Raw genomic sequence first — 20,861 nt, forward strand, 5'->3', positions numbered from 1 at the left:
TATTTTTTTGTTTCAAGCAATGAAGAGAAACAAGTCGAATCTGAACCAACGTCTGAGGAGGAACAAACATCTCCAGAGGAAAAGAGAGATTTCTCAGAATCAGCACAAACCAGCGCGTGTGTGTGACAGCAGCTTAAGTCACTTTGTAAATGACGTTTCCACACACACACACACACACACACACACACACACACACACACACACACACACACACACACACACACACACACACACACACACACACACACACACACACACACACACACACAGCCTGAGGGTGTGTGAGCGTGAGGATGTTTTTCTGTATATGCACATTAATAGAAATTCAGAGGCAAAGCCTGAGGACTACACACACGCAGGGTCGTCATGCTGATGCAGCAGAAATAAAAGTGTTTTCTTCTGGTTTAAACTTTTCTTACTTTTGCTCGTCAACGTTTCCAGATTCTTTGGTTGGTCTCTCTCTCTCTCACTCACTCACTCACACACACACACTCACACACACACACACACACACACACACACACACACACACACACACACACACACACACACACACACACACACACACACACACACACACACACACACAGCTGGTTGGTGACAGACGTCAGACGACCATATGGTGCATTTGCGGTGAAAGAAAAAAGTTAAAAAAACAAAATCATATTGAAAAATGCTTTTGTTTCTAAAAAAAATCATATAAATAAAGTTTTAATTGTCTGAATGTTTACACTTCACATTTTTGCAGGACCCAAACGCACGATATCCAAAGTGTTCCGTAACTTTCCAAAGCTTCAGCTCAAAGAGTTTGAAACTTTCAACTGTCAAGTGTTCAAGGACCTCCAGGACTGGGGGGGGGGGGGGGGGGGGTGAACAGTTCGCACACAGTCTATTTCCTCCTGCCGCTCTTCACGTGTCCTCTGTTCTTCTTCTTCGTGGTTTTCTTCTCCTTCATTTTGGCCTCTGGGGGTTTGGTGAGGGGGGAGGAGGAGGGTGCCTGGTTGTGGTGGGAGGGGCCTGATGGTTTAGACTCCGCCTCCTGCCCAGTGAACAGGGAGGTTTCATCAGGAAACGCCGTCACCTGAAACACGGTCACAGAGATATTATTATAGGAGGCTGTGAGTGTGTGAGTGTTTGAGTGTGTCTGTGTGTTGACCTTTTTGTCGCTCATCTCTGCAGCCTTCATGTCGCTGATCAGTTCATCTTTATGTCTGCGAAGAGATTAATCACACGAAGAACAAACACAGTCAAACGAGAGCGCCTGCATTTCCCCAAGGGGGCGCTGACGAGTTAGTCCTAAATGAATTCCAGTGAAAAGATTTACACCTGATTCTAGAACATGTGCATAATAAAGACGGATGACATGACAGCTCCAAAAAGTGAAGCCAAATCCTCTAGAACGCCCCCCTGGTGGCTGGCTGCAGTATGTAATCTTTAGAGCCAACGTGTGTTTACCTGGTGGCGTCCCTCAGCTCGTCCTCAGCTCGCTGCAGTCTCTCCTCCAGCTGCTTCCTCTCACTCTGAACACTTGACAGGTGTTTACCCAGAATTCTCAGCGAGCGCTCCTTCCGACTCACCTCCTGCTGAGCCTCGAACAGAACCTGAAGAGAGACGAGGAATTCACCAGCAGTAAATAATGAACTGTTGTAATGACAAACTTCACTACTTACGTACAACACATGAAGAAGAAACGACGACACAGGCGTAATCGCTCTTCCTGGTTCAGACTCATCTGGTGCGTCAGGTGTCTATGGACATACCTGTGTGGTGTGGCTCAGAGTGTGTTGTGCGTCGCTTTGCTCGCGGGTGTGTGCGTCCACTTGCAGCTGCAGCGTGTGAAGCCGGTCAGTTTGTTCCTGGATCAACGACTGAGCCTCCCGCTCTCTGGTCAGAGCCTCACGGAGCTCCACACACACGCTGTGGAAACGCTCAGCCGGGACCTGCACACACACACACAGCCTTAGGATCGACAGAACGTGTGTGTGTGTGTGGGTGTTTGAGTGTGTGTGCAGCCTCACCGTCTGGCAGGTGTCTCCCTCCCGTCGCCGTCCTCTCTTCAGATTGGCCGCCTCCAGCCTCAGACTCCGCCTCTCCACCTCGGCCGAGTGCAGCCGTTGGCTGAAGAGCAGGAAGTGCTGCTGGAGGGTGGACACCAGGGCCTGATGGGAGGACACATGCAGAGATCAAAGGTTATTCATTTATAAAGGACAGAGAGTGGAGTCCTGTGGAACTCCATTTCCAAAACATATTGTAATCAATAATAACATTTTCTTATTCAGGGACCTTCAAGTTCAGCTGCGGGGGTGTCAATCTGCAGGACACTGTGTCCGATTGGTTGAGGAGGTGATCCAGGAGGCGGGACAAACCCGAATGTGCTGCAGACATCACCTTTGGGGGGGCGGAGTCTGGAGAGTGAGAAAGACACCTCCGTCGTCACTGACCACCTCAAACAAACTGACCCAGTGATTGACCCATACAGTGTGTGGCTGAAGTTACCAGCGTGTGCAAGCGCCCCCTGCAGGTCGGCCATGCAGGATATGATGGTGGAGGAGAGGCCTTTAGAGCGAAGCCACCGAGCGCACACGCCTTCACGACCTTCATCACCACCATCGTCATCATCTAAGACACAAGTAAACAAAGAGTTTGGAAAAAGTTTCGACTGAAATCGTCTCCCATGACAGTTTCAACTCTTTTCATGAACTCGTCATCAACCTGCACCTGGTTTGTTTTGAACCTTCAGTGTTGCCGTAGCCGTCTCTCCACAGACACAAACTGCCGGAGCCCCGCCTCCTCTCTCCACCCGCAATAACACCGTTGTCTTTTTAGCCAGTGTGCACCACCTCCTCACTGCCAACACCGCCCACACGCTCCTCCTCCACCTCCTCACCGCCATCCTCCCTCTCCTCTCCTCCTCGTCGTCTTCCTCGTCGCCCAGAGCGTTGGCCAGCCTCCTCACCTCCTCTTCTAGCACCTCCCTCTCCGCCAGGCGTCTGCACAGGAGGCGTTTCTGCTCACAGAGCGTCCGCAGGTGGTGGTGGGTGTGTTTCAAGGCCCCGGCCAGCAGGGTGCAGGCCGACAGGAGGGAGGCCGACTCCCTGCGGCTTTTAGAGAGGAGACTCCGGAGCCGAGCGAGGTCAGAGGTCAGGGAGGAGCGGTGGAGCTCGAAAGAGGAGACGTGATCACGTAGAGAGTCGCACTGAGAGCGACTCACCTGAGAGAGAAAGATGAAGATGTTGGTGCTCGACCTTAAAATGAAATGACAACGATAATGACGACAACAACAAAAACAATGATAATGATAATGTTTGATTCTACAAACATTAGAACATTGAGACTTGAATAAATGACTGAAATATTAAATAATTCAGTTCATCAGGACGTCTCTGATGTTTCATCATCTGACAGAGTCTGATCTGCTGCTGTGAAGTGAGTTCGTCCTCATGGGGACAATAAGTGATGATTCAGAGTCTGAAACTAACTGAAGGGACGATAGAGTGAAAACTTAGTTCTGCTGACTCAGCTCTGAGCGTCGCTGTCGCTGCGGGGGAGTCAGTCGTCTGTTACCTGCAGCTCGTTCTGCAGCTGCGTCAGCTGGTTGCTCCAGGCCTCCTCCCTCCTCCTCACGCCCTCCTCCAGACGAGACAACGCGCGCTGCTGATGGCGCTGCAGCTCACGTATGCACACGCTCTTCTTCTCGCAAGCGCTCTTTAGGCGGTCGATCTGCAAAAGTACAACGGTGACAGGTAAAAACTAACCCAACATGGATGTTAGAACTTCCTGTTCTGACACTCACCTTGTCGTTGGCCTTGTGGAGGTCCGAGCTCAGCCGGTCCACCTGCTCGCTGATGACATCACACAGCTCTGTCCAGGTGAAATTACCCAGGATGCAGTGGGGCTGAGTGAGGAGGATGCAGCCGGCCAGGAGGCGCTGGTAGAGACAGTGAAGGAAGGACAGACGAGCCTGAGACACAGAGAGAGACAACGTTTACGAGATTAACTCAGCGTCTTCATCAGGGTAATTTAATACTTTCAACTTAACAAAGTTATGATGTCGAGAGACGAGACAGTGAAGAGAAAGAGCGAAAGAAAGAAAGAGAGAAAGAGAGAAAGAGAGAAAGAGAGAAAAAGAGTATGATCAGTGACTGTATAAAAAGATGAGAAGCGACTGTATATGAAGACAATCAATTACTGTATTTAACAGGTAAAGAGCAGAGAGAAGAGTTAAAAACAGCTAAATAAAAAATCTCACGACCTTTGACTCGTTCTCGTAGTTGTTCGTCATCTTCTGGATCTCAGCCGCCCTCTCTTCTCTCTCTCTCTGCAGCTCGGCCTGCAGACCGCGGCTCTGCGTTGACCAATCAGAGCTCTCCTGGCGAAGACGAGTCACCTCCTCCTCCAGTTTGACCGACACCTGAAGCAAAAGAGTCAGACCACAGAGCCGTCATAAAATAATTTAAAGTAAAATCTGGTTTGGTAATCGGACACTGACCTGGATCTGTCTGCTCTGATCTGAGCTCAGCTGTTGCAGGGTGTGGTTCTCCTCCCGCAGCCTTTCGTTCATTAGAAGTAGATCCTGGACCTGCCAGAGAAAAACAACTTTATTTAAAAACTTGAGAAGAAAATGAGGAAACTCGTCAGGAGCAGAAAGTTCACCTGTTTCTCCGTCTCCTCCAGTCCGAGCTGAGATGTGACGAGCGTCGTCTTCAGCAGCTGAAGCAGCTCAGCAGAAGGACTCGGTTTCCCATCATGCATTGCAGGGGAACTGCAGCCTGTGACCTGTGTGTGTTCACCTGTGTTGATGTGTTGGTGGAGTGTCTCTCCGATCTTCTGCACAAAGTTCATTTGAGACTCCTCAGTGTCAGACTGAGTCTTCACTGCCTGAACACACACACACACACACACACACACACACACACACACACACACACACACACACACACACACACACACACACACACACACACACACACACACACACACACACACGGAGGTTAAAGGGTCAATTCACCAAAACTCTTATCAAAACTTTACAGATAAACTAAATCAAGGTGAATCAAACTGAAATGAAATTATGTGGATTTATTTTAACTAGATCATAGGGAATAAAGTGTGTGTGTGTGTGTGTGTGTGTGTGTGTGTGTGTGTGTTACCTGTTCCAGCAGTGAGCGTATGTCACTGTGTCGTTTCTTTTCCTCCTCCAGCTTCTCTGTGAGGTCAGAGGTCATCATCCTCTCCGTTTCCAGAGCAACGGTGAGGTCAGACTTACACTGATCGTACTCCGCCTGCAACCTTCACACACACACACACACACGCGCGCGCGCGTTAACAACACTATAACGCACGGTTATAAAACATGTTTTAACGTTGTGTGGTTTACGTTGTGACCTCACCGCTCCAGAAGCTGCTCAGTGCTGCTGCTCCTCTCTCTCTCCAGGCTGTAGGCTCTCTCGACCTCTCTGAACTGAGTCCTTAGCATCTCCAGGCTGGACTGCGCCTCCTGCTGGCCAGACCTCTCCACCGCCACTACCGCCTCCAGGTCTCGCACCCGCAGCTGCCAGGTCATATGATCACAGACAGATTTTACCTCACAGAGCTTATTTAACGCATCTTAATGGGTTTTAATTTTTGTTCAGTGTGATGAAGTGAAAATCACCTGGATGAGCTCAGAGTTGAACTTTGACTCCAGGTGAGCCGCTCGCTCCGCCTCGATGTTCGACTCCAGAGACCTCACCCTCTGATCCGACGCCTGCAGAGAAACGACACACAGGTGAACATGTCATGACTTCAGGAGGTTCTGTTTTCAGTCCTGTTCCCAGTAAACTTGGTGAAAGGACAGAACATGGGTCAGAGAAGAACTGGTGCAAATCCATGAATTTGTCATCTCTTTCATTAACAACGTGAGACTGGAAATAATCAGACCTCCTTCTCCCTCCTGCTCCTCTCCTCTCTCTCCATCAGGTATTTCAGTTCCCCGGCTTGTCGTCTGTTCACCTCGGCCTCCTTCTCTCCATCCTCCTTCACCTCTGCTATCCTCGTCTCTGACTCCTGCAGAGCCTCCTCCTGCTCCTGAAGATGAGTAGAGGGAGAGCGTGAGTGTGTTTGTCTGTGTGTGTGAGCATATCTCTGTGTCTCTGTGTGTGTGTGACCTGCAGTAGTTGTCGCAGTTGTTGGTTCTCGGAGCTGAAACTTTGAATCATTTTATCTCGTTCCTCGACCTCCTGCTGCAAAGCATGCTGGTCCTCCTCTCGAGCCTGTCGGGTGATGTCCAGAGCTTTCTGTAGATCGTGCACCGTCTGATGGAGCTCTGCTGCTCGCTCTGAGACAGAAACACACACACCCACACACTGGTATCACTGTGTTCACCCATGACTGTGTCTCGAGGGTGCGTTTGATTCACGTACCTGTGAGACTGTGTTTGTCTCTGCTGAGCTCGGCCACTCGCTCGGCGTCTCTCTGACTCACAGTCAGCTGATACTGAAGCTCCACCCTCTGAGCTTCACCTCGCTCCACTGATGACCTGAACCGAGTTAACGCCGCCTGCAGCTTACACAGCTGGAGACACACACACAATCATTTACCATGTCATTACCATGACTACAGTCGAACCCTTGAAGCATTGGGGTCAGATTTTGTTGAATGTTCTCTCCTCAGTTTCTCACCTCCTGGTTGTGGGTGGATGTCAGCTCCAGTTTCTCCTTCTCCAGCTCGTTGATCCTCCACCTCAGCCTCCCCGTCTCCTCGCTCCACTCACGCCCCTCCGACGCTGCCCTCCTACCCCTGACAACCCTCCTTCTTCCTCTCCTTCGCTCCTCATCCTCATCCTCCGACTCCTCTCCTCCTCCTGTCTGTTTGTCTCTCTGTTTCATGTCGGTGATGATTTCTTTCGGCCTGGAGACAAATGAGAAGTTCAGTGTGGATTCATAGATCTGTCTATTCATCCATCTAATCCCTCGCTGGATATTGAATTATGCAGTTAATAATAACAATAATAATATGGATAAATTCATATGATAATACTTGGACACACCTAATAGTACAAAAGAGATTAGAACTTTTATAAAAATGTAAATTCTCAGTCCGCACCTCACCACCTCCTCCCCGGACCTCCTGGCACATGTGACCGGGACCACCGGCTGGTCCCCCCGCGGCTCTGCTCGGCTGTGGCCGCTCTCCCCTCGCCGGCCCCGGCCAGCCTGTCTCCTCCTCTCCGCTGGTCCGGTCTGCATCTCCGCTTCTTTTGGCAGAGATCAGTGAGCCTGGAAAACAAATGAATGAACAGTTGTTGTTGTTTTCTGCGAGGGGACAGACCGCAGGGACGCAGGAGGGCGTGTCGGTGGCTGGGGAGTCGGTTGTCCGGGCAGCAGATGCACTGAAGCGGAAACGATCTCAGTTGACAAACCGACCTTTTTAATGTTCACTTTAAGATTGTCAGAGATGCTGTTTGACGGATCGTGTCTCTGCCGAATTCAACAGACAGTCGAGGCGTTGAATCTTTTGTGTTCACATTTGTTCAAACTTATCTAAATTGTTGTGGGTCTGGAAACACTTTAGAAATCTGACATTTTGTGAATGGAGTCATGTTTGCATAGGAAATACAAAGACGCTTTTCTCCCTCATTATTCAACACTAACATCTTGTTTTTCCTCCAAATCGACTTTAACAAAATCATGACTGTTCATATAATTTAATCGAATCTGAGCATAAGCAATAAAACACGTAAATAATGTGTAGTAAACTTTTAGAAACACTTACAATAACATTCGGTCCGGAGCGGTTTGAAACTGACGCCATCTTTAGCGTCCATACGTCATTTCCGCAAGACGTTTTGATTGGCTGGATGTCTGGCCAATGGGGATCGTCCATTTAGTGAACAAAACAAAGCATTGACTGTAAGTATATATACACACAGATATTTATATACTTTTAATAGTAGTACTGTAATTATTATTACTATAAAAAAAAAAAAATTCTTCCAGGGGAGCCAATTAAAGTATTTATTACAAACGGTAGAGGGCAGCAACACGCCATCGCAGCGTCGAGTCTTCCAAACCAAATTCGAAGAAGAAGAAGAACCCAAACAACATGGCGGCGCCCGCGGAACACGTTGAAACGGGCTCCGCAGCGACAGAAACGGACAAAACAGAAGCTCCAGAGACTTCCAGTGAGCCAGAATCCTCAGACTGTGAGCCCGCAGCTCAGGGCCCGGACCCGGGCTCCGATGAGGACGAGGACGGAGGCGAGCCGCCGGTCCCGAGGATCCTGGACACCCCGGAGGACATCCGCCTGGAGGCGATTGCCAACACGGTGGCGCTGCACCCTACTCGGGACCTGCTGGTGTGCGGGGACGTGGACGGGGACTTGTACGCCTATTCGTACTCGTGCACGGAGGGGGAGAACCGGGAGCTGTGGTCCTCGGGGCATCACATGAAGTCCTGTCGCCAGGTTCGCTTCACCGCGGATGGACTGAAGCTCTACAGCGTGTCCCGGGACAAGGCCGTGCACCTGATGGACGTGGAGCGGGGGCAGCTGGTGTCCAGGATCCGAGGGGCCCACGGTTCTCCCATCAACTGTCTGCAGCTGGTGGACGAAAACATCCTGGCGACCGGAGACGATGGAGGAACCCTGAAGGTCCGGAAAGATTCTTTACATTTACTAATCTGAAATACAGATGTATCCATTGGTCTTTCAACATGTGTGATAGTAGCCTTTGCACCTCTGAGCTGGAACCTTGTGGTTGTTGTTTGTTTGTGAAGGTGTGGGACATGAGGAAAGGGGAGGCGTTCATGGATCTGAAACAACACGACGATTACATCAGTGACATCGCTGTGGACCAGGCCAAGAGAATCCTGCTCACCACCAGGTAACAACCGTCAGACAGAACCTTGTTTACTGTGACTGTTATTTACAGTTAAAGGACCAGACCAGTGTTTTTGCCTGTTTTATCCAAAGACTGTTTACATATATGTTCGTAGACTGGTTCCAGAAAGTGAAGCCAATGCAGAAGTGTCTGAAACCTGTATTGTGTGTATTGACCAGCAGAGGTTGTTACTATAGAAGTCAGTCTCTGGACAAACTCAAAATCAACTCTTAAAAAACCCTTCCTGCTACTTTGATCCCCTGTGATGTGATCCAGTGGTGACGGTACCATGGGCGTCTTCCACCTCAAGAGGCGGCGCTTTGAACTGCTGTCGGAGTACCAGAGCGGCGATCTGACCTCGCTGGCCCTGATGAAGCGGGGGAAGAAGGTGGCTTGCGGCTCCAGCGAGGGGACCATCTACATCTTCAACTGGAACGGCTTCGGGGCCACCAGCGACCGCTTCGCTCTCAAGGCCGAGTCGGTGGACTGCATCGTCCCCATCAACGACAACATCATGTGCACCGCCTCCATGGACGGGTACATCCGGTGAGTTGGGCTATGATTGCCTGTGTTTGAAAGCTTATGTCCAGGGTGCAATACGCTCAACCTCCTACTTCTTGTCTTCGAAACTGTAACATTGGTTATTAACATTTAGAGGCTGTTTCCACCCTCCAGTATTTCTTTTGACCTTTATACCTCATGGTCAACAATTCATTGGCCATAAAGTACTAACATAGCAACGTTGTGTCTGTTCTCCATCAGAGCCATCAACCTCCTTCCTAACCGGGTCATCGGCTGCATCGGGCAGCACGTCGGTGAACCCATTGAAGAACTTGCCACGTCCCACGACTCCCGCTTCCTGGTGAGCAGCGGTCACGACCAGCTCATCAAGTTCTGGGACATTTCCACTTTACCCAACACGACCGTCAAAGAATACCGCAAGAGGAAGAAGAAGGACGGACGAATGAAGTCTCTCACTAAGAAAGCCCACGGAGACAACGACTTCTTCTCAGGACTTGTAGAGGAAACAGAGAAGAAGGAGGAAGAAGAGGAGGAAGAGGCGGATGATAGCGATAGTGACAGTGGCAGCGATTAAAAAGCTACATTGAGTTTGTCATGAATGTGCCTTTGGACAGTTTGTCTGCCTCACAATGTCTGAATCATGAACTTCATCATGGATGTTTCATTGTGGCAAACGTTAGTAGGTTCTGAACTTCAAGTCCCAGAAGTCTCAGTGAAAGGTCTTTGACTTTGAAACAAACCATCTGTGTTTGTGTTTGTGAATGGAAACGTGAGGGTAGAAACTCAAATGTGGTGTGATGAACAGTGAACAATGATCAGATTATTCATTTAAAGGCTGGGTTTCATACCTCAGACCACAGACTGTAAATAAAGATGGAGGTTGGATCTCCAAAATGTGAAGCCAACGCATCCCCCTGGCAGCTGGCAGCAATATGGGGCATAAACCCTGCCTCACATCCAATAAAAGTTTTTTTTTAAATGCTCCTGAGTGAGTTAATTTATAAGTAAGTTAATTCATCTGATTGTTATTATGTTTTCTTGATACATTGTTTAAATGAACTCAACTGGGTGAGGAAAGTTTATTTAAAAACGATCATATAAAAGTATTCGTCCTGTATTTTCACAGGTTTATACTAAACTGCTCATTTCAGGAAATAAATTGCATACACGTGAAACTACCTTCAAAGTTTGCATAATGAAAATGTTTTTTTATTTAATCCATTATACATCAAATTCAATGTTTTAGGTCTTAGTCTTAATATAGACTTTGTGATTGTGAAACTTTATTGAAGAAGAGACAATATAATCCTTTATTAGTCGCACAATGAGGAAAGTTGCAGTATTACAGCAGCAAGGGAAGTAAAGTAACACTTATAAGTATAAGGAGTATACAAAATATAGATGGAATAAAAACTGATATACACAGTGTAAACAGTACAGTACATGTACAGTGATATGGATTGCACATAAACCATTGAATTGCACTGACAGAAATTAATATTGCACAGTTCAGAGAGTTTGATCTGATTTAAAGAGGTAAAGTTACTGATAACATTTAAATCTCAAAAGCTTCCTGGATTGAAAGAAAAAATAAATCCCTCAATAGTGGTTTATTGTGCCTTAAAAATATTTGATAAAACTATTTTATGTATTGTATGTATTATATTGTATGTATGTTTGGGTTATTGATGACAGTTTTCAACATTTTCTGATATGTTATATTTGAGTAATTTAATAATTATCAGTTGTACTGATAATGAAAATAATAGTTGATCGAAGCTTTGCTTAAAATTTTCTTAATTAAAAGACGGGGAAAAAAATAAGCTATTTGATTAAACAAAACTTTACGACAAAACAAATTAATATGAAAATCTACTGTTAATCGACTAATATTGACCATGTTCCTCTGACTGTTCACAGATTTAATGCGTTTGTGAGCCGCCTTGAAATTTTCATTTTAAGTTGGTTGAACAATAAATAAATTGTTATTCTGAGATCCCTCCATCCCTCAGTTTTTCCTCAACATGGTACAGTCGAGCCGCCCCCTCTCTCCTCTCTGATTGGTCCGCTCCAACCACTTGCGGGAACGCAGTGCAGATCACGTGACAGGAGCATTTCCTCCAACATGGCGGCCGATCGTGGGTCGTAGCTAAGTAGAAAGAAGCTAAATGTTGCAGGGAGGAAACACTTCTCTGATCTCACGCGACCGTCGCTCGGTTTCCGGTGAGTTTGCGTGTTTATTTCCTGTTTAACGAACAAAATGACGCAACTGACGCGGCGCTGAGATTCGAAGCCTCCTGTTGGAGCTAACTGCGGCTAGCCGAGTTAGCCTCTGTGCTAACGTGCCTGTATTTGTAAACAGTGGGTGAACGTGCAGCTAAAAACGAAAGTGCGGATTTAACGAAGTGTGACGTCACAGCCCAGCAAACAACCGGAACACCAAGATAAATAACTTTTATTTTGACAGAAAAACAACAGCCCAACTTTAATCTATTGTGTATTAAACTATGTTACAGCAAAAGGAAATAATTTGCACCAAGTTAACTCAGTGCAAAACTTTTTATTACAGAGCTATGATGTGATTGTAAGAAAGTTTTTAACCTTCAGTTGTGATGAGAAGAATAAACACAGACGTTGAGAGTAATCATGTGAGTTAAACCTCTTAATGTCTGCTCTGTTTTCAGCCGAGCGTCAGACACACACCAAGTCGTCCACAGGCTGCTGGTTCGATTCCCTCTGAAACAGCAAGATGCCAGGGAAACACAATGACAGCTTCAAACCAGGAGACCTGGTGTTCGGCAAGATGAAGGGCTTCCCTCATTGGCCCGCCAGGGTACGGACGAATCACAACGCACACACACTGAAAATACAAAGAACGGCAATCGATCGTTTGTTGTTAATATATTTAATTTAATGTGTGTATATTCAGGTCTGCAAGTCTGACAAGGGATACAAGAAGCGAATCCCGGTCTTCTTCTTCGGGACTCATCAGATGTATGTACACACAGTTTCATCATTTACACATAAGAACAAATCGACAGCACCGACTGAGTCTGGTTGTCCATGTCTACCCCCCCCCCCCACCCCCCCCCCCCCCCCTCAGAGGAAGTCTCCCCGTAGAGAATGTCGTTCCTTACGTCGGGAACAAGAAAAAGTACGGCAGCGGCGTTCGCATCAAAGGCTTCGCTGAGGGAATGTGGGAAATCCAGAACACACCCAACATCGGGAGTAAAGTCAAAGTGAGTGTCTCTCACCCTCTGATGTTAATGTGTCTAAGTTCATGTCTTATTTTATCTCATATCTTTATATACTCACTGATCCTCTTCATATTCAGTCATTGATTCCTGGTTTAATCTTTTTTAATCTTTTTATACGCTCTGTTGATTTTACAGATACCAGTAAAAACCAACGCGCAGACGACACCTGCTAAATCGACGTCTGCAGTGAAAACCACACAGGACAAAGTTAAAAGTTCGTCCGTCGGATCATCTCAGAGTAAACCCGTCGCTGCGAAGGTCGACAGTAAAGTTAGAGCTTCTCCGATCAAAGCTTCAAGTCAAACAGAAACGGTTCCTACACGAGCCTCATCAAGATCCCCTCCAGAGAAAACGGTCGAGTCCACACAGACTCCTGAGAAGACGTCGACAGATTCCTCAGTGACGACGAGAAGCAGGAAGGTCGAGTCAGAGGTGACAACAAGCAGAGATCCACCAGCAGGGGGCAGCAGAATAAAAAATACTGCAAGAGATGGAAAGGAGGCAAGTGTTCAACATGAACCTGAATTAAAGCAACACTATGTAACTTTAAAAAACAGCCATTCATGTATAATAATGTAATTATTTGAGGATTTAACTACAACTAAACCTTTAATCAAACTTTCCTTTTGAGAGTAAATAACTACATGTTGCGTATCTTTTTTTGTTTCCTTAGACGACAGCAAACGTGGTGAAAACAAAAATCTCTACGACGACTCCGAGCAAAGTTACAGCCGAGAAAAAAACTCAGAGTGTCGTCAAAGCTCTGACCACAGCGACAGACAACAAAGATAAAACAGAGGCGACAAGTCCCACTATGACCAGGAGCAGAAAAGCTGAGCCCAAGGTACAAACACCGACCAATAAATAAACAAGAGAGAGGTTTGTAAAGGATCAGGAAGAGGGCGTCTGCGTCAGCATTTATATAAGTTGCTTTTTCTGTTCGTCCAGACTCAAAACACAACCCTGGAGTCTTCAAACTAAAACGAGACCAGTGACGTTTACACAAGTCTCTGATTGAGAGGCTGAAATAGTCAGCTGGGTGTCACCATAGCAACAGTGATGAGTTTTAAAACTAAAATGTTTCAGTGTGGGCGGAGCCTGATTTTTGATGTGTTTGGTTTTCCAGGTCGTTGCAGAGCAGCTCAGAAAGAGAACATCTGACAGTCCTGCAGCGACACCTGCAGGTAACAAACACAACTTTGCTTATATATAACTAGACAACAAGACGATTAATGATTGTATATAAAGAATATATCCAGACCCAGACGCCAATTCCCTCATGCTAATAATCAATAATTATCTGATAAATTCTCTGTTGTTTTTCTGCAGCTGGTAAGAAAGCCAAAAACTCTGAGACACAAGTGTCCAGAAATGACAGAGAACGGAGAGAACAGGAGGAGGAGAAGAGTGCAGCAGAGAGTCGAGGAGTTAAGAGGAGGAGAGAAGAAGAGGAGGAGATAAGAAAAGAGAAGACGCCGGATGAGAAAACAGCAGAGGTGAAGTCGTCTGAGAGACAAGGAGTGAAAAGAAAGGAAGAGGAGAAAAGAAAACAAGATGAAGGTGTAGAAGGAAAGAAAGACATGATGACGACTGAAACTCAAGCAATGACGACGAAGAGAGACGAGAAAGAACAGGAGGAGAAAACAAACAAAGGAAAGAAAGAGGAGAGGACGATCAGAGAAACGAGCGCAGAGAGCGAAGGAACAAGAAGCACGAGAGATACGGAGGCAACAAAGAAGGAAGATGAGGAAAGAAAGAAAGAGGAGATGAGAAGAATGGAGGAGGAACAAGCGAGGAAGAGGGAAGAGAAAGAGCAGGAGGTGATGAAGAAAGTAAAGGTGTTGGTGAGGATTGAAAGTCTGGAAGATTTGAAGAGAAAGACGGAGGTGAAGAAAATTGGAGCAATGTCGGAGAGAGAAGGGAGGACGATGACGGAGAGGAAGAAAGGAGAGGAGATGAAGAAGCAGACGGAGGAGGAGAAAACAAGAGAAACGACGGAGAGAGAGAAAGGAGAGGGGGGAAATGAAGAAGAGATGAATAAGAAGACGGAGGAGAAAACTGGAGAAATGTTGGAGAGAGAAGGGCGGATGACGACGAGGAGAACAGAGGGAGAGAGAGGACAGGAGGGAAAAGAAGAGTTGAAGAAAACTGGAGAAGCTTCGGAGAGAGAAGGGAGGATGACAAGGAGAACAGAGAGAGAGAAAGGAGAGGAGGGACAGAAAGAAGAGATGAAGATGGAGGTGAAGGAAACTGGAGAAACGTCGGAGAGAGAAGGGAGGATGACAAGGAGAACGGAGAGAGAGAAAGGAGGGGAGGCAAAGAAAGAAGAAATGAAGAAGATGGAGGTGAAGAAAACTGGAGAAGGGAGGATGACAAGAAGAACAGAGAGAGAGGAGGGAAAGAAAGAAGAAATGAAGAAGATGGAGGTTAAGAAAACTGGAGAAACGTCGGAGAGAGAAGGGAGGATGAGAAGGAGAACAGAGAAAGAGAAAACGAAGGATGAAGAAGAGGAGGAAAAGAAAGAAGAGAGGACAAAGGAGGCGGAGAAGAAAAAACAGAATGGATGTGAAGAAGGAAAGAAAGAGGAGATGATGAAGAAGATGGAGGAGGAGGAGAAAACTGGAGAAACATCAGAGAGAGAAGGGAGGATGACAAGGAGAACAGAAAGAGAGAAAGGAGAGGAGGGACAGAAAGAAGAGATGAAGATGAACGTGAAGGATACTGGAGAAACATCAGAGAGAGAAGGGAGGATGACAAGGAGAACAGAAGAAGAGGAGGGAAAGAAAGAAGAGATGAAGAAGATGGAGGTGAAGGATACTGGAGAAATGTTGGGGAAAGAACGGAGGATGACAAGGAGAACAGAAAGAGAGGAGGAAAAGAAAGAAGAGATGAAGAAAATGGAAGTGAATAAAACTGGAGAAGCTTCAGAGAGAGAAGGGAGGATGACGAGGAGAACAGAGAGAGAGAAAGGAGAGGAGGGAAAGAAAGAAGAGATGAAGAAGATGGAGGTGAATAAAACTGGAGAAGCATCAGAGAGAGAAGGGAGGATGACAAGGAGAACAGAGAGAGAGAAAACGAAGGATATAGAAGAAGAGGAGGAAAAGAAAGAAGAGGAGGCGGAGAAAAAGAAACAGGATGGAAGTATAGAAGGAACGAAAGAAGAGATGAAGAAGACGGAGGAAGAGAAAACTGAAGAAACATCAGAGAAAGGAAGGAGGACGACAAGGAGCACAGAGAGGGAAAAAACAAAGCATGAGGGAGAAGAGGGGAGGAAGAAGACGGAGGAGGAGAAAACTGAAGAAACTTCGGAGAGAGAAGTGAGGATGATGAGGAGAACCGAGAGGGATAAAACTAATGATGAACGCGAGGAGAAGGATGTGGAGAAGACAAAACAGGATGGGGGTGTCAAGGGGAAGAAAGAAGAGCTGAAGAAGACGGAGGAGGAGAAAACTGAAGAAACATCAGAGAAAGGAAGGAGGACGACAAGGAGCACAGAGAGGGAAAAAACAAAGCATGAGGGAGAAGAGGGGAGGAAGAAGACGGAGGAAGAGAAAACTGGAGAAACTTCGGAGAGAGAAGTGAGGATGATGAGGAGAACCGAAAGGGATGCAACTAATGATGAAGAAACGATGACAGCTAGAGAGAAGGAGGAGGTGCAGAAAAGAAAACAGGAGGGTAGCGTAGAAGGAAAGAAAGAAGAGATGAAGAAGACAGAGGAGGAGAAAACTGGAGAAACATCAGAGAGAGAATTGAGGATGGCAAGGAGAACTGAGAAGGAACAAACAAAGGATGAAGGCGAGGAGAAGGAGGTGGAGAAGAAAAAGGTGAATGGAGGTGTTGAGAGGGAAAAAGAAGAGATGACGAAGAAGATGGAGGAGGAGAAAACGGGAGAAAAGCTGGAGAGAGGAGGGAGGACGATGAGGAGCACAGAAAAGGAACAGGAAAAAAGGAAGGATGAAGGCAACGAGGGAAAAGAAGAGGCAACAAGGACAAAGAAGGAGTTGAAGAAAAAACAGGATGGAGGTATAGAAGGAAAGAAAGAAGAGACGATGAAGAAGAAGACCGAAGAGGAGAAAATTGGAGAACTGTCCGTAAGAGAAGTGAGGATGATGAGGAGAACCGAGAGAGAGAAAATGAAAGAGGAAGGAGAGGAGGTGACAATGAGGGAGGAGGAGGAGGTGGAGAAGAAGAAACTGGATGGAGGTGTAGAGAGGAAGAAAGAAGGGATGAAGAAGCAGACAGAAGAGGAGAGAACTGGAGATACCTCAGAGAGAGGAGGGAGAACAACTAGGAGCAGAGAAAAAGAGAAAACAAAGGATGGAGAAGAAGAAAAGGAGAAGGGCGGATCTCCTGTGGAGGAGGAGGTAAAACTAAAATACTTTTAAAAAACTTATATGAAGACGTATTAAAACATTTCTGTGAATTTCAAGGAATTATCTTTTTGTTTTTATGTGCAGCGACAGCGCCACCTGGCAGCCAAGAGGGAGAAATTGTTAAAATCTCTGCGAGGTCTGATGCAGGAGGGAAGAGGAACGACGAGGAGGGAGAAGACGAAGAACACGCAGTAAGAAAAACTCAAACGCATCAGTTAAAGAGAGTTTGTTAGATAAAGTGTTTAAGTTTTGTTTTCTGTTCTTATCAGGAAAGTCGGGTACGTAGCAAAGAAGATCGAGATCAAAAAGAGAGGAGGTCAGAGGAGCGTGAAAGACGTTGGAAAGACAGTGACAGAGGAGGAGGAGAGGAAGATGGAAAAAACTACAGATGTCAACAAGAAAGAGGAGAAGAACGAGAGGAAGACATCCGACAACAAGACAACAGCGGAGAAGGCAAAGAGTAAAACAACAGAAGAACTGACAACAAAAGTAAAGCAAAGTGGACAGAAGAACGAAGACAAAATGAATGTGGAGGAAAAGAAAAACGAGGGAGTGATCGAGAAAACAGGGGAAGAAAAGAAGAACGAGGAAACGCAGCAGCAGAAAAATGAAGGAAGGAAGGAGGAGAGAAAAATAATCGGAAAGATCGTGAAGGCGACGCCTGGACAGGGAACAAAGTTTCAGGTGAAGACGATGATGGGAGGAACACTGGCGGTGGCGTTGGAGGATGACAAGAAGAAGAAAGAGGAGAGGACGGACAAGAAAATGATAGAAGAGAAGGAAAAGAGCTCAGAAAACGTGAAGGAGACGGAGAAAGAGGAGAAATCGGAAGATAAAAAGTTGCAAATGAGCTCAGATGTTGAGAGTGAATCTGAAAGAACAAGAGCAACGACGGATGACAAAAAAGACAAGAACACAACAGAAGAAGAGAAGAAGAAGGGCAGTGATGAAGAGGAGAAACAAAAGAAGAGCAGTGATGAAGAGGAGAAACAAAAGAAGAGCAGTGATGAAGAGGAGAAACAAAAGAAGGGCAGTGATGAAGAGGAGAAACAAAAGAAGAGCAGTGATGAAGAGGAGAAACGAAAGAAGAGCAGTGATGAAGAGGAGAAACGAAAGAAGAGCTGTGAAGATGAGGCGGCGCTGAAAAAGAGCGAAGAAGAACAAAAATCACAGAGCGCGACTCTGAAATCTCAGGAGGAGAAGCAGGAAAAGGAGGTGGAAAAAGCAAGAGAACAGAAGAAGAAAGAGGAGAAGAACGAGAAGGAGCCGCAGCAGAAAGAGGAGAAAACCACAGATCAAGCAAAGAAGACGGAGGAGACGGAAACTCAGAAGAAGGAAAACGACAAAGCGACCACGGAGAGAGCGGAGCAGACGCCACAAGCAGAGGCAGAAACCAGCAAAGAAGCTGAACCAGAGAAGAAGAGCGCAGAAGAGAAGAGTGACTCAGATAGAGGGAAGGTGGTGGAGGTGAAGCAGCAGAAGAAGAAGAGTTCGACCATGACGCTGACGGACTCGACTCTGCACAGAATCCACGGGGACATCAGGATTTCTCTGAAGACCGACAAGCCGGTAACACAAACACACAATTCTACATCCTGTTTATTTTTTTTTAAGGAAACATATTCTGCTCATTTTCAGGTTGATCTTTTTAACGAGTGTTACACTGTAAAATGTAAAATGAATTATGTAAATGTATTTCCTGGAGCATCGACCAATGTTTCTTCCTTCCAGGACATCAGGAAGTGTCTGACGGCGTTGGATCAGCTCAGTATGGTTTACGTGACGTCTCAACACGTCCAGAGACACAGCGAGCTCATCGCCACGCTGAGAAAGGTACAAACGCACAATCTTGTTCATTAATAACTAACCCTAACTAATATTTCATGATTCAAGGTAATTCAAATGGAGAATTAGCTGCTTTTTTGTCTCCCATCAGATGAAATTGTAGTTTGTATTTTAATGTGTTTTTGTGTGTTTTGTGTGTGTAGATGCGTTCCTACAAAGCGAACCAGGCCATCATGGACAAGGCCTCCATGCTGTACAACCGCTTCAAAAACACCTTCCTGGTGGGGGAGGGTGAGGAGGTGGTGAGCGCCGCCTTCCTGCGATCGCTGCTGGAGGAGAAGGAGCGGGAGGAGGCTGAGAGGGTGGAGCTCTGCAGGAGGGAGGGAGTGAAGGAGGTGAAGGAGAGGTTGAGGAACGACGGAGGAGAGGACGAAGAAGAGGTGCAGATAGAAAATGGTAAACACTGTAATTTCAAGACAAAGATTTAGACCATTTTTTTAGTTTTGCAACCGAAAAACATTTGGAATTTCACCTTGTTTGATTTTTTTTTAATTCCATGATGATGAATAATGTACTTTCTCACACAGTAATCATAATGACGATTGATAATTATCAAATAATTGATATTATTTGTAAACCGACTGAATGAAAAAATCAATTTTGTTTATATTTTGTTCTTAAATATTGTCCACTTGTCCCCTCCAGCTCCAGTGGGCTTGTCCTGATGGGTCAATGTCCCTGAAGTCGCCTGGACTGAACCATTTTCCTGCTGAGGGGGGTGTTGATGTGAAACCGTTTCCCTGACAATGAGAATGTGCACAACCGTTTACCTCATCACACACACACACACCAGTTTATCACCTGTTCAGCTGCTGGTGTTTATTTCCTGTACAGTTTGTTCATCTTTAGGTGTCGTTCATGTTTACGTGTCAACTCTCGTTAACGTTCAATACACTTGTACAAACTGTTTGTATTGTAGTTGGGTTGTAGACTGACTCATATTCACCAGGACAGTGTTTATTCTTCTTCCACTAAAACACTCGTTTTTAAGTTGTATTTTAATCCTGTTTTCCTCAAAACGTTAGATCAGGACAGATGGCTGATGGGAAAGTCTAGTTTTATTTATCATGTGCATTTTTTTATTCATCAGGTTGAACGTTACAACAGCAGATTTGAACCTGACGTTAAAGCATTAAATGGCCTCATTAAAACCTGAACGTTCGTACTCACACTGCTGTGGTGGATGTAGTGCCTTGCTCATAGACACTCCACAACAGGTAACAAAGGGTTGTAGCTGTTAAATTGAAACACTTTGTACAGTCAAATGTTTTATTGTGTATTTTCTTGTGACCCAGTGAGATGTTCCTGTTCTTATTTGTTTTCTTTAAGTGGGTGACTCTGTTTTGTACATTTGTAATTTTTACCTCCACAATTTTTTTTAAATAAAAGTGTCGCACAAACCCGACGTAGCACAAAGAGGAAAACCCACACAGACGTGACGACATCATATGACATCATGAGTACAGTTCTTACTAGCTTGGGCAGGGGGAATGGAAAGGGAAAGGAATATTCATCATATTATGGGAATTCATGTGGTAGAAAATGGTTCTATTCATGGGGTTTCAAGTTCTCAGTGTAATAAACCAAAGCATTAGTGTGCAACAGAAAGAGGCTTCATACACAGCTAGATGTGAAGTCAAAGAATAGAGCGTTGCATGCGTTTTGTGCACCGAGGGAAGTATAAACAGTCTGTCCGAGATACAACAACCTCGTGTTTTGATGGCGAATCGTTAAACTTTGACGCCACACCACGGTCGCACCTTGTGACGAAAACTCAAAACTCTAAGTAGTTTTAATCTCCATGTTGTTAAGATGGCACTCACTGATTTTGTAGTTTATCTGATAAAAGCTCTAGGAGGAGTTCTTTAAAATATACAACGTCTAAAATGGCCAAAATAGCTACTAAATCCAAAATGAAAATCAATAGGGCCTTTTCACAGTCGGTGCTCTGGCCCTAAATATGACATTAAAGAAATGCGGTCATACGGTCTCTGTCTCTCTCTCCAT

At 45.9% G+C, this 20,861-nt stretch overlaps 3 protein-coding genes across 3 annotated transcripts; 2 read left to right on the forward strand and 1 right to left on the reverse strand.

Annotated features, from left to right (window-relative positions):
- Positions 1–883: 883 nt before the first annotated feature.
- On the reverse strand, positions 884–7,863 carry LOC117751829 (coiled-coil domain-containing protein 171-like). The gene is made up of 22 exons (XM_034568786.1): positions 7,753–7,863; positions 7,084–7,256; positions 6,660–6,888; positions 6,402–6,552; positions 6,147–6,316; positions 5,920–6,066; positions 5,654–5,746; positions 5,391–5,551; positions 5,151–5,289; positions 4,654–4,878; positions 4,490–4,579; positions 4,253–4,411; positions 3,794–3,961; positions 3,565–3,720; positions 2,719–3,211; positions 2,497–2,619; positions 2,284–2,405; positions 2,019–2,159; positions 1,761–1,940; positions 1,456–1,601; positions 1,157–1,211; positions 884–1,081 (listed from the first exon to the last, which is right to left on the reverse strand). Exons 2-22 carry the CDS (start codon positions 7,224–7,226, stop codon positions 890–892), a joined length of 3,483 nt encoding a protein of 1,160 aa, XP_034424677.1. The 5' UTR covers positions 7,227–7,256; positions 7,753–7,863; the 3' UTR covers positions 884–889.
- A 161-nt stretch (positions 7,864–8,024) lies between these two features.
- Positions 8,025–10,429, forward strand: wdr55 (WD repeat domain 55). Its single transcript, XM_034568899.1, has 4 exons — positions 8,025–8,628; positions 8,754–8,860; positions 9,134–9,403; positions 9,620–10,429. The coding sequence occupies exons 1-4, from the start codon at positions 8,083–8,085 to the stop codon at positions 9,951–9,953; spliced, it is 1,257 nt and encodes a 418-aa protein (XP_034424790.1). The 5' UTR covers positions 8,025–8,082; the 3' UTR covers positions 9,954–10,429.
- Positions 10,430–16,954: 6,525 nt separating this feature from the next.
- LOC117751865 (PC4 and SFRS1-interacting protein-like) lies at positions 16,955–20,278 on the forward strand. The gene is made up of 7 exons (XM_034568870.1): positions 16,955–17,000; positions 17,094–17,200; positions 17,279–18,341; positions 18,372–18,578; positions 18,741–18,842; positions 18,998–19,250; positions 19,500–20,278. Exons 2-7 carry the CDS (start codon positions 17,151–17,153, stop codon positions 19,517–19,519), a joined length of 1,695 nt encoding a protein of 564 aa, XP_034424761.1. The 5' UTR covers positions 16,955–17,000; positions 17,094–17,150; the 3' UTR covers positions 19,520–20,278.
- Positions 20,279–20,861: the final 583 nt, after the last annotated feature.

The sequence above is a fragment of the Hippoglossus hippoglossus genome, chromosome 18 (genome assembly GCF_009819705.1).
Source record: "Hippoglossus hippoglossus isolate fHipHip1 chromosome 18, fHipHip1.pri, whole genome shotgun sequence".
Taxonomy (NCBI): Eukaryota; Metazoa; Chordata; class Actinopteri; order Pleuronectiformes; family Pleuronectidae; genus Hippoglossus; species Hippoglossus hippoglossus.

What these genes read in the sequence shown, in the direction of transcription:
- LOC117751865 (XM_034568870.1), top strand. Translation starts at nt 17,151, where the DNA reads ATGCAGGAGGGAAGAGGAACGACGAGGAGGGAGAAGACGAAGAACACG. An exon ending in CTCTGAAGACCGACAAGCCG is followed by an intron (nt 18,579 to 18,740) that starts GTAACACAAACA and finishes TCTTCCTTCCAG; the next exon opens with GACATCAGGAAGTGTCTGAC. An exon ending in TCATCGCCACGCTGAGAAAG is followed by an intron (nt 18,843 to 18,997) that starts GTACAAACGCAC and finishes TTGTGTGTGTAG; the next exon opens with ATGCGTTCCTACAAAGCGAA.
- LOC117751829 (XM_034568786.1), bottom strand. Translation starts at nt 7,226, where the DNA reads ATGCAGACCGGACCAGCGGAGAGGAGGAGACAGGCTGGCCGGGGCCGG. An exon ending in AGCTGCAGAACGAGCTGCAG is followed by an intron (nt 3,212 to 3,564) that starts GTAACAGACGAC and finishes TTTCTCTCTCAG; the next exon opens with GTGAGTCGCTCTCAGTGCGA. An exon ending in CAGAGATGAGCGACAAAAAG is followed by an intron (nt 1,082 to 1,156) that starts GTCAACACACAG and finishes ACCGTGTTTCAG; the next exon opens with GTGACGGCGTTTCCTGATGA.
- wdr55 (XM_034568899.1), top strand. Translation starts at nt 8,083, where the DNA reads ATGGCGGCGCCCGCGGAACACGTTGAAACGGGCTCCGCAGCGACAGAA. An exon ending in ACGATGGAGGAACCCTGAAG is followed by an intron (nt 8,629 to 8,753) that starts GTCCGGAAAGAT and finishes TTGTTTGTGAAG; the next exon opens with GTGTGGGACATGAGGAAAGG. An exon ending in AGAATCCTGCTCACCACCAG is followed by an intron (nt 8,861 to 9,133) that starts GTAACAACCGTC and finishes GATGTGATCCAG; the next exon opens with TGGTGACGGTACCATGGGCG.